The sequence below is a fragment of the Grammomys surdaster genome, unplaced genomic scaffold (assembly GCF_004785775.1).
Source record: "Grammomys surdaster isolate TR1022 unplaced genomic scaffold, NIH_TR_1.0 131, whole genome shotgun sequence".
Classification (NCBI taxonomy): Eukaryota; Metazoa; Chordata; class Mammalia; order Rodentia; family Muridae; genus Grammomys; species Grammomys surdaster.
This window is the reverse complement of record NW_021604589.1, coordinates 1,462,736-1,475,292: the sequence shown is the minus strand read 5'-3', so window position 1 is coordinate 1,475,292 and position 12,557 is coordinate 1,462,736. Positions and strand designations below refer to the sequence as shown.

The 12,557-nt window shown below is 40.9% G+C and overlaps 1 protein-coding gene and 1 non-coding gene across 2 annotated transcripts in view; both read left to right on the top strand.

The window, feature by feature from the left end:
• Syap1 (synapse associated protein 1) overlaps positions 1–4,171 on the top strand; it is a 31,150-nt gene extending 26,979 nt beyond the window's left edge. The window contains exons 7-9 of the mRNA XM_028761829.1: positions 1,332–1,390; positions 1,823–1,970; positions 3,028–4,171. Coding sequence (XP_028617662.1) covers positions 1,332–1,390; positions 1,823–1,970; positions 3,028–3,152 — 332 coding nt within the window. The 3' untranslated portion in view covers positions 3,153–4,171. The remainder of the gene's footprint in view (positions 1–1,331; positions 1,391–1,822; positions 1,971–3,027) is intronic.
• Positions 4,172–12,075: 7,904 nt separating this feature from the next.
• Positions 12,076–12,181, top strand: LOC114616743. The gene has a single exon (XR_003710681.1). It is a non-coding gene; the product is annotated as a U6 spliceosomal RNA (small nuclear RNA).
• Positions 12,182–12,557: the final 376 nt, after the last annotated feature.

Sequence of the window (12,557 nt, the reverse complement as noted above, 5' to 3'; positions counted from 1 at the left end):
TAAGCCAGGATGTTCGCCTTTGATTTTTGGGCGGTACTCAGAACAGAACAAGAAGAAGGCCGAAGGAGGCCTCTTGGGTGCATTGGGGTCCTTGAACTTCTTTTTGGTCTGTTCTGAGTACCGCCCAAAAATCAAAGGCGAACATCCTGGCTTATCCATTGGTGATGTTGCAAAGAAGCTAGGAGAGATGTGGAACAACACTGCAGCGGATGACAAGCAGCCCTACGAGAAGAAGGCTGCCAAGCTGAAGGAGAAGTATGAGAAGGATATTGCTGCCTACAGAGCTAAAGGAAAACCTGATGCAGCAAAAAAGGGGGTAGTCAAGGCTGAAAAGAGCAAGAAAAAGAAGGAAGAGGAAGATGATGAGGAAGATGAAGAAGATGAGGAAGAGGAGGAAGAAGAGGAAGATGAAGATGAAGATGATGATGATGAATAAGTTGGTTCTAGCGCAGTTTTTTTCTTGTCTATAAAGCATTTAACCCCCCTGTACACAACTCACTCCTTTTAAAGAAAAAAATTGAAATGTAAGGCTGTGTAAGATTTGTTTTTAAACTGTACAGTGTCTTTTTTTGTATAGTTAACACACTACCGAATGTGTCTTTAGATAGCCCTGTCCTGGTGGTATTTTCAATAGCCACTAACCTTGCCTGGTACAGTCTGGGGGTTGTAAATTGGCATGGAAATTTAAAGCAGGTTCTTGTTGGTGCACAGCACAAATTAGTTATATATGGGGACAGTAGTTTGGTTTTTGTTTTTCTTTTCTTTTGGTTTTATTTTTGGGTTTTTTTTTTCCATCTTCAGTTGTCTCTGATGCAGCTTATACGAAGATAATTGTTGTTCTGTTAACTGAATACCACTCTGTAATTGCAAAAAAAAAATTGCGGCTGTTTTGTTGACATTCTGAATGCTTCTAAGTAAATACAATTTTTTTTATTAGAAAAAAAAAAGATGATGGAAATTGCATATAAGGGACATTGAATGTGGTTGCAATTTTAAAGACATTCCTGCCAGGCATGGTGGTGCACACATTTAATCCTAGCGTTCAGGAGACAGAGAAGCATGTGGATCTCTGAGTTCCAGGGTAGTCAGGGTACGTAATCAGATGCTGTATCTAAATAGACAGAGTAAATTTTAAAAAGACTTTCACCAAAGTAGGAGGTTGATATAGTTGTGCCTGGCTATGCTTGTCATATCTTCAGGAGAGCTAAATACGTACCATAAAAGCTCATTTCTGAAAATTATTTAACATATGTGGATATTTTAGCTGTTCTTATAATATGTATTTAGAAGTAAGTCAAGCAATTATTGTCTCTTTTATTCTCACTTCATAGAGGCAGTACGGCCCAAAACACCACCTGTCGTAATCAAATCTCAGCTTAAAAATCAAGAGGTAATACAGTTTTACATTATACCTAGTAGATGATGTCTGAAAATGAAGTTACTGGGTTAACTATCATTTAAAACTGCTTAAGGGTGTCGGTCTTATGTCTGCAAGATAAGAAGTCCAGTACTTGATTGAATAATAGCTGAGAGCCGAGCTGATTTCCTGGCATAAATAATTCTAGATGTGCTCATCAGAAATCAGAGAGAATGGTTGAGTGATCTAAACAGTGAGGGAGAATAATAGCCTCAGGTGGTAACTCACTCTGTTACCAAGCAACTGCCAGTTAGAAGGTTGAAGAGCAGTGAGCATTGTATTACAGCTAGCAGAGAAGAACAAAAAATGAGAATATGTTAAATTGTGAGACAACTATTAACCATAATTCTAGTACACAGGTGTCACTTTAGAAGCCATTCCAAGAGCTATTTGGCTGCATTTCAGGATGAAGAGGAAATCTCTACTAGCCCAGGAGTTTCTGAGTTTGTCAGTGATGCCTTCGATGCCTGCAACTTAAATCAAGAGGATTTAAGAAAGGAAATGGAACAACTTGTTCTTCATAAGAAGCAAGAGGAAGCAACTGCACTAGAAGGTAACACAAACACACACACACGTTGACTTTGTTCTTTTTCTTTCAGTTCCAAAGTTAGTTGAATAAAAATCTCATTTTAAAACCAGTGGAGCTAGAGACAAAAAGATCAGAAGTTTGAGGCCAGTCTTGGCCACGTAAGACCTTGAAAAATAATAAAGCCAATCAACAAACAATGTTTGGTAGTGTACACTCCTCTAATCCCAGGGCAAGGCAGAAAAACTAACATGAATTTGAAGCCATCTCAAGTTACATAATGAGTTCCAGGCCAGCCAGAGCTACACAGCAATATCCAGTCTTCAAAAACAAACATCAAACTAAAAATGAATTTCAGCTTTATTTTTTAAACAGTACTAGGGATTGAACCCATGATTTTGCAGGTTTGCTACACCTCACTCATACCTCCAGCCCTGTTTTTGTGTTGTTTGAGACAGGTTGTCATGTAGCTCAGATTTGTTTCAATCTTACTGTGTAGTCTGATGGCCTTGACCTCCTTCATCTCCATCTCCTGTGTGCTGAGATTTCAGATATTCCACCATGCTGCCTAACCTTCCTTTTTAAATAGCAGTGTTTTGTTTTCTCTTCTTTTTTAAACACCGCAGTTTCTACCTTATCTTTCACTTACTGGGTTTAAGGTGCTGGGTTCTATATCAGGCATGTGATATAGCTGGCTATGGTGGCCACAACTGTAGTAGAGGAACGTGGTGGTAGAAGCAGGAGGATCAGAAGTTCAGGGTTATCCACCAATAGTGAGTTGGAGGCCAGCCTGGAATATGTGAGACCCTGTCTCAAAGACAAGGGCTCAAGAGATGGCTCAGCAGGTAACTGTGCTCACTGTCAAGCTTGATGACCTGGGTTCAATTCCTAGGACCCACATGATAGAAAGAAAAGACCACATCCTGGAAATTATCCTCTGACCTTGACTAGCTATGTCTGAGGCTCTGGTTTCCATGCCTGGTACTACAAAAATGGCTAGGCCTTTTGTTAGGTATTACAAATTGAATGAGTTATAGTTCAATGAGCACCTTTTTCTTTTTGTCTCTCCCTTTGTTTCCTATAGAAGATTCTACTGATTGGGAAAAGGAGCTACAACAGGAGCTTCAGGAATATGAAGTGGTAGCAGAGTCTGAGAGACGAGATGAAAACTGGGATAAAGAAATTGAAAAGATGCTTCAGGAGAATTAATTGTCTCCGCAAACCAGTTCTTAACATTGTGCTGACATTAAATTCTGATGATCACTGAGTCAGAAGGCACAAAAGTGTGTAACTTTATGCAATTTGAAATTATTCTTTTTCTAGCTAAAATTTGCCTCTTAAATGAACAGCTATTGTAATAATCAAAAACAACAGGATATTGTACGTAACATTTCATATAAATAAAATTAGTGTTCTTATAGGCAGCAGAGCTATCTATGCCACAGAAACACAGGTAAAATACTAGAGTTTGTTTTCTACAAGGTTAGCAACATAATTTATTCTTTAGTTATGGTTTTCTATATATGCCTTTTTGTTGATACATGGTTAAAGTACTTACTTAATAACTTACTATCAGAATGACCAAATTATACCAAAGAACTCAAAAGAAAGCACTTTCAAAATATTTTCTTGCCAGATGTTTTCTAAAATTCTATCTGAAAGACAAAAGCTGAGATACTTATGTTCACTTAAATGACATAAATATCACCCAGTTTGACATTCCAAAACACTTTCTGTGCGGGGCTAGGGATGTGGTAGACACTTAACTGTTCACAGTACCCCAGGTTCCATCTCCCCTATCTCAGCTAAAAATGAAAGCTAGTAGTAAAAGAAAGTTTTACTACTCCCTAGAGCCTTCTCATTTTGGTTTGTTAAGTATACCACAAATTCAACATTGTGCTTTTTGTAGGAACTGAGGCCTTCAGTCCTTTTTGTATTAATAACTGTCAAGAAGCCTGTTTACTTTAAGGTTTGTTCTCTTGGTAATAGTCACTATGGATAAATGTCTTAAGTAATTAGCCTTTATAGAATGATCTTCCTTGATCTAGAACTAATTAATACTTCTTGTATTCTGCTATGCCATCAGGCATCTGTTCATAGAATGTGATCATTTATTTTAAAAGAGCAAGGTGATTTAATGTTAGAAAACTACCATTCACCTTTCATATTTTCACAGCGCCTTTATTTCATAAGGGGAAATAAAATCAAGACATTTCTTTATAAGAGAATGTACATGTTTATATTCTTGTACTCATAAAATGTAGTCTCTGGGTCCTCTGGCATAGGTGGTCAGTGAGGGAACTGGGCATGGATATAAACATTACTTTCATGTCCATTGTTTAAGATATGTACTGAGAAACTGAACCGGACTGCCTCACCTCATGTCAGTTCTTTTTAGCAGTATTCTCTGAGGCTGTTATGTGAAAGGACTCCTACTTACAGCATCAGAAGCCACCCTACTAAAGTAAAAAGTGCTAGTTTGGGTTTGGTTTGGAGACAGGGTCTCCTGTAGTCCTGGCTGGCCTCGTGGCCTCAAACTTAATCCTCCTACCTCTGTTTCTGCCTTGAGTGATATTTTGTTAATTTGATAAAGAAAGCTGCATATGTTAAAAATAATTTTAAGCAGGTAAGAATTCTTTTTTTGCCGGGCGGTGGTGGCGCACGCCTTTAATCCCAGCACTTGGGAGGCAGAGGCAGGTGGATTTCTGAGTTCAAGGCCAGCCTGGTCTACAGAGTGAGTTCCAGGACAGCCAGGGCTACACAGAGAAACCCTGTCTCAAAACAAACAAACAAACAGTTCTTTTTTTTTTTTTTGGATTTTTGAGAATTCTAAATGTAACCAGGCATAATGCCTGGTTCTTAATACATGTTTATACACATGCATGCACACACACACATTTTGAGACAGGGTCTCACTATGTAACTCTAGCTGGCCTTGAGACTGATGTGTAAAACAAGCTAGCATCAAACTCAAGAAATAGCTTGCCTTTGCCTCCTGAGTGTTGGGAGGAAAAGTACACCACTATACCCAGCTTACACTAATGCTCTTACTGATGAGCAAACACAAAAAGCCAAAGATTTCAGAAAGGAAAGAAAAATGAGCCTGGGCATGTATGTCCATGCACCACTTGGATGTGATGCACCACTTGGATGCAGTGCCTGAGGAAGCAGGAAGAAGGTGTTGGATCACCTAGAACTGGAGTTACAGACATTGTGAATTGCCGTGTGGTTGATTTTAATGGAACCTGGGTCCTCTGGAAGAGCAGCCAGTGCTCCTTAAGCACTGAGCCATCACTTCAGCCCCATATCCTCCCTTTCACTCCCATGGCATGGTTGTACTTGCCTATAATCTCAGTACTTAGAAGGTAGAAGCAGAGAAATTAGGTTCAGGATAACCATAACTTCATAGCGATTCAAGGCCAGCTTGGGCTACATGAAATTCTAACTCAGGAAATTCAAAACCATAACAAATGGAAATTCCCTTGTGAAGTAGAAAATCTCAGTTAAACTTTCAAGAAGTTGAACTTAAGCAGGTGAGTTGGCTCATTGGATAAAAAGCACTTGGCACACAAGCCCAAGGTCATCACCAAATCCCATGGTGGAAAGAGAGAACCAGTTCCCGAAAGTTGTTCTTTGACCTCCACCTTCTCACCATGGTGCATATGTCCATACACATACCGGCACACACACAATAATTGAAGTATATATATATATGCATATGTGTGTGGGTAACCACGGAGGGCACAAGAGGACATTGGATTGCTTGGAGCTAGAGTTATAAAAGGTGGTAAGTTGCCTGGCATGGGTGCTAGAAGTTCAACTTGAGTTCTCTGAAAAATCAGTATACATATTTCTCCTGCCCCAGTTTAAAAAAAGTTAAACTCGGAAAGCTCACCTTAAGAGTCAAAGCAACCAGCCGGGCGTCGGTGGCGCACGCCTTTAATCCCAGCACTTGGGAGGCAGAGGCAGGTGGATTTCTGAGTTCGAGGCCAGCCTGGTCTACAGAGTGAGTTCCAGGACAGCCAGAGCTACACAGAGAAACCCTGTCTCGAAAAACCAAAAAAAAAAAAAAAAAACAAAAAAAAGAGTCAAAGCAACCATTAAGTTTGTATGCACGATGTTTTAAGTAGATTAAGGTGATTTTCTGTGGTTAAAATATTGGACTGGAGGTATACCATGGTGGTAGAGTTCTTGCCTAGTATGTATGAGGCCCTGAGGGTTTTTCAGATTTTTACTGTTCCTGTACATATGTGAGCACCATGCTACAAGCACGGGGATCAAAGAATAACTTTCAGGACTTGGTTCTCTCCGTCTACCTCTATGTGGGTTCCAGGGAGCAATCTGTACAACAGGCACTTATCTAGTGAGCCATCTCACCAGACCCTGAGGGTTGGGTTTTCTTTTTTTTTTTTTTTTTTTTTTTTTTTGGTTTTTCGAGACAGGGTTTCTCTGTGTAGCCGTGGATGTCCTGGAACTCACTCTGTAGACCAGGCTAGCCTTGAACTCTCTGGGATTAAAGGCGTGCGCCACCACCGCCCAGCTGGGTTTTCTTTTAAACAAATTTTTTAAACAAGTTTTTAAAGACTTGGGTCTGGACATGATAGGGCACATCTTTAATTCTAGTAATTAGAAGCAGAGGCAGCAAAGTCTGAGGACAGCCTGCTCTACATAGTAACTTTCAGGCCAGCCAGGACAATGTAGTAAGACTTAAATGTAAGGCTAACCAGTTAAGAAGCACTGGCTGCTCCTCCAGAGGTCCCGAGTTCAATTCCCAGCAGCCACATGGTGGCTCACAACCATCTGTAATATGATCTGATGCTCTCTTCTGGCATGCGGGTGTATATGCAGATAGAGCATTCGTATACATAAATAAAAATAAAATAAATCAGAAATAAAAATAATAAACATAGGCCAGGTGTGGTGGTGCATACCTTTAATATCCCAGCACTTGGGAAGCAGAGGAAGGTAGATTTTTAGTCCAAGGCAAGCCTGGTCTACAGACCAAGTTCCGAGACAGTCGGGCTGTATAGAGAGACCATGTCTCAGGAAACATAAAAAGCAGTCAGTGAATCTAGATGCACAATAGAAACCACCCAGGCAGTCAAGCGTTATTAGCTTGCAGGGCCCTCTGCTGAAGTACCAAAGAAACTGCCCCCATGTGTAGTCATGGATGTCTACATTGTTAAAAGCTTCATAAGTCATTCTTGTGGGCAACCAGGATGGACCATGGACTAAAAAGAGACTTAAGTGATAAGTCAAGAGACCCCCTTGAACAGGATACCAATGTCCCCTATATCAATCAAATGAATTGGTTGAGTTACATGGTTTCTAAGATCCATTCGGCACATAAAAGGGCTTTTTTAAGAGGCCTCTGCAGACTAAGGATTTAAGCCAATAGTAGGGTACTTGCCTAGCAAGTACAAGGTGCTGGGTTCAATCCCCCACAGCCACCAAAACATTTCATACAGTAGATGGCATATCTATTTTCTTTTTTGTTTTAGAATATTTTCTCCTTTAATAATTTCATATGTATATACAATGTTTCTTTAAATCCATCCCCAGGCCTCCTCTCCCACACATACTTGGTTCCGTTTTTAAAGGAGTTTGATAGGGCTAAAGACATGATTCAGTGGGAAAGCAATGAAAAGAGCCAGGCAGTAGTACCACACACCTTTAATCCCAGCACTCCAGACACAGAGAGAAGGTGACTGTCTCTGAGTTCAAGGCCAGCCTGGTCTACAGAGCAAGTTCCAGGGCAGCCAGAGCTACACAAAGAAACCCTCTGTCTTGACAAAACAAAAAGCAGTTAAAGGACCTGAGTTCAAAATCTCAGAAACCATGTTTAAAGGGGGGAGGGGCTGGAGAGATGGCTCAGCCATTTAAGGCTAGCCTCATAACCCAAAGGGGTAGGGAGACTAGAGAGAAGGCTCAGCAGTTGAGAACATTTGCTGTTCTTCCAGAGAACGCAAGTTTGGTTCCTAGCACCCAAGTTGAGCAGCTCACAACCACCTGGAAGTCTAGTTCCAGGCAATCGAACACCCTCTTCTGGCTTCTTCAGTCACCCACACAGGAATGACTAATAGACATACACATATTCCATTTTATAAAGGAGAGGTTGATTTTGCAACACCATTATTAGGAAACCATACCCAGGGCCTTGTACATGCCAGGCAAGCTCTCTACTCCAAAACAAAAAGCTAAGTATGCATTTATCTCCACTTACAAACCCCCAATATATGGCAGTAAAGGGAGAAGAGAAGGTGTAAAACCCAATGATTAAAAACAGAAGTGGGGCTGGAGAGATGGCTCAGTGGTTAAGAGCACTGACTGCTCTTCCAAAGATACTGAGTTCAATTCCCAGCAACCACATGGTGGCTCACAACCATCTGTAAATTCTGTCTTCTGGTGTGTGAAGACAGCAACAGTGTATTCACATACATAAAATAAATAAATCTTAAAAAAAAAAAAAACAAGTGGAGGGATGGGGTCACCAACCAAAAAAAGAAAAATAAAGGGTTGTTTTTTTGTTTTTATTTAAAAAACAAACAAAAAATAGAAAAGAAAGAAAAAATAAAACAAACAAAAACAAAAAACCAGAGCCAGCTACAGCAGGCAAGATTTTCTATGTTTCTGAAGCCTACCTAGAAAGGCTCAGGAATTCTGGAGGCACACTGCTTCTGTCCCTGTACTTTTAGAGCTACATGATATTGGAGTAGGCTACTTGCTGACTCTGCTGCAATACAAAGAGGGTGCCAAGACACTAAGAGTTGAAATGGCTCCAGGGGACTGGGAATTCCAGAGAAGACAATGTTACAGGATCTCTGTTTTAAAAGCTTTATGTGATTTGACTTCTAAAACTAACTACGTGTATCATTTTAAATTTTTTTAAGAAATCAATTTTTTCCCTTTTAGACAGGATTTAACTCTTTAGCCCAGGCTACCCTAAAAAGGCAGTTTTATGTGTTTTGCCTGTATGTATATCTGTACCACATGTGTGCCTCGTATCTAAGAAAGCCAGAAGAGGGCATTGAGTTCTCTGGAACTGGAGTTACAGATAGTTATGAACTACCATGTGGGTACTGGGAACCAAACCTCTGTCCTCTAAAAGTCTTAACTACTGAGCTATCTCTACTTTTAACAAAGGTAGGAGGGGAGGGAAAAAAAGAGGTCCTGGTGAGGTAGCAAATGCTTACAAATAACCTCACACTTAGTATAGTAATTTGAATAAAAATGGCCCACGTAGGCTAATAGGGAGTGGCATTACTAGGAAATGTGGCCTTGTTAGAGGAAGTGTGTCACTAGGGGGTAAGCTTTGAAGTTTCAAATGCTTAATCCAGGCCTAGGGTCACTATTCCTGCTGCCTGCAGATCCAGAAGTAGAATTCTCAGCCACTTCTCCAGCACCATTTCTGCCTGCACACTGCCATGCTTCCCACCAGGATGATAATGGACTGAACCTCTGAACTGTAAGCCAACCTCAATTAAGTTATTTTCCTTCATAAGAGGTGCTGTGTTCATGGTGCCTCTTTATAGCAATAGAAACTTTAACTAAGGTAGCTCAGGTAGAAGGAAAGCCAGTTCCAAGGAAACTTGCCTTACACAGTGAAACACTTTAAAAAAAAAAAAAGGCTGGGGGAGAGGAGGCTGGAGATGTAGCTTAGTTGGTAGAGTGCTTGCCTAGCAAGTGTGAAGTCTAGGTTTGACACCCAGCATCACATAAACAGGGTGTTGTAGCATATGCCTGTAATCTCAGCAGGAAGATCAGAAGTTCAAGGTGAGTTTTGACTACATAGCAAATTCTATTCCAGTCTGGGCCACAGGAGAGCCTGTTCAAATGTATTTTTTTCAAATTAAATATACCCCAGCACTCAGAAGGCATAAGCAGGCAGATCTCTGTGAGTTCCAGGCCAGCGTGGTATACATAGTGAGTTTAAGGACAGCCACAGAAACTCTTACTCAAAACCATAGAAAAAAAGAAATCCAAATTAAAAACAAAACTATCCATTAAACAAATAAAAGAAGATCACGTCCAGGGAGATATAGTTCAGTTACAAATATGAGGACCTGGACTTAATCCCCAGAACCCACATAAAAAAAAAAACTGATCATGAACCAGGTATGGTGGAGCACACCTTTAATCCTAGCACTCAGAAGGCAGAGGCAAGTGGAGCTCTATGAGTTTGAGATTATCCTGGACTATTTAGTGAGTTCCTTACTAACCAGGGCTACATAATAAGGCCTGATCTCAAAAAAGCAGGCCCTCCCCCCAACAACAACCAAAACTAAAAAAGCTGGGCATAATGGCACACTCTTTAATGTTACTGCTGTGGAAACGGAGACAAGAGGATCCTTGGGGCCCACTAGCCAGCAGCCTAGCCTCCTTGCCAGCCAGCTTCAAGTCCATGAGAGAACCTGTCTCAGATAACAAAGTGAATGTTGCCTGGGGAGTGACACCTAAGGCTGAATTCCAGACTCAACATGAATGTGCACTTCCCCCTCCCTACATACAACACACACACACACACACAAATTAAAAAATACTTGGGAAAGTAAAACTATTCAATGTCTCCAAATGGCAGGAAGGTAATATAGATAGAAAAGTAAAATGTACAGAACATTTAATGCAGCACTTCCACTCTTAGAACACGCACCACTTCACTTATAAACTAAACTGGAAAGTAGCCATGAGTCCTATCCTAGAATGGTGATTTGAACAAGTGCTGGCTCAGCCATACCATTGTCTGCAAATATTTTAAGTAATGGTTTCTATAATCACCATGGTCAAAAATATAAGTGTAAAATTAGCAAAAGTTTCTAACTGGCCCAATAGAATGGCTCAGAAGATAAAGGCACCTGCCACCAAGCCTGACAGTTCAACTCTCAGGACCCACGTGGGAGAAGGAGAGAACCTCTGCCCTCCACAAGAACATCATAACACAATACACACAGGATGAATGCAATTTTTTTTTAAAAAAAAAAGTTAACTCAGTATGTGAAATGACAAGAATGTTCGATATTCTGCTGATGATAAGAGGGATTGGAGGATTTCTCTTTGGGAAATGTCAATACTGGATGACATGTGTAACCGTGCTTACAGTAGTGGTGTTCAAATGACCTCAGTCTGCACCCAAACCCAAAGTCTATCACCAGTAGAATGCAGTCTTAATTACACTATGATTCTACAGCGGAATGCCAAGAGCATGAGCAAACAGCTGCAAACAGTGAGAGGAACAAGCTCAAGTCTCACAAACATCATAATTTAGGTAGAACCAGGCATTGTGGAGCATGCCTGTAATCCTACGACCCAGTAGGCTGAGGTAGGCTGAGATAGGATTGCCTCAAATTGGAAGCCACCCTAGGATATATAATTCCTGGCCAACTTGAACTCCAAAAGACTGTCTAACCATACACACACACTATATTGTTTGGTTTGATTTTTTTAAAGATAAAATCTCATATAGCCCATTCTGACCTCAATAATTTTATGTAGCCCAGGCTGTCTTTGAACTTATGGTCCTCCTGCCTATGCCTCTAAGTGCTAGGATTACAGGCATATACCACCAAAGCGCTATTTTGAAAAGAAAAAAAAAAAAAAACCACTGGGCAGTAGTGGCGCATGCCTTTAATCCCAGCACTTGGGAGGCAGAGGGAGGCAGATTTCTGAGTTTGAGGCCAGCCTGGTCTACAGAGTGAGTTCCAGGACAGCCAGGGCTATACAGGGAAACCCTGTCAGGGGGTTGGGGGGGAAATCAAAATATGGTACCAGGAATTGTGTGGTACATTTCTGTGAGTTCAAGACCAACCTGCTCTGCAAGACAGTCAGAGCTACATGATGAGACCTTGCCTCAAAAACATACATACCAAAAAATGTTAAGCAGGACTTGAAAAGGCAGAGTGACATCCCATACACAAACTTCAAATGCAGGCAAAACCGAGCTGTGTGGTTAGTTTTAAACTGATATAGCTACTGTAAAAAAGTATCCCTTACACTGCCAAGAATACACACCTGCAATCCCAGAAATTTGGAGGGCATAGACTAGAAGATCACAAATTCAAAGGCAGTCTGGGCTACATAGGGAGTTCAAAACCAGCCAGGACAACTCAGCCAGACTATCTAAAACCAAAACTTAAGAGTGCTTGTTTAGCAGTACAAAAACTAAAGACTGAAACAGTACAGAGAACATGAGCATAGCTCCTGCACAAGAATACCACACAGTTCCTGAAGCAGTCCATATTTTGTAAGTAAGATTTTTATTTGTATGTGTGTCTATGTCAGTTTGTGCATGTGAGTGCAGTGCCCACAGAGAATAGAACTGAACTCCAATCCTCTGCAAGAGCAAAAAGTGTTCTTAACCACTGTACTATCTCTCCAGCCCCTAAAGATGAGGGGGTTTGGGGTTTTTTTTTTGGGGGGGGGGGTTCAAGACAGGGTTTCTCTGTATAGCCCTGGCTGTCCTGGAACTCACTCTGTAGACCAGGCTGGCCTCGAACTCAGAAATCCGCCTGCCTCTGCCTCCCAAGTGTTGGGATTAAAGGCGTGTGCCACCACCGCCTGGCAGATGAGGGTTTTTTTTTAAAGAATTATTTATTTTATGTATATGAATACATCGCCACC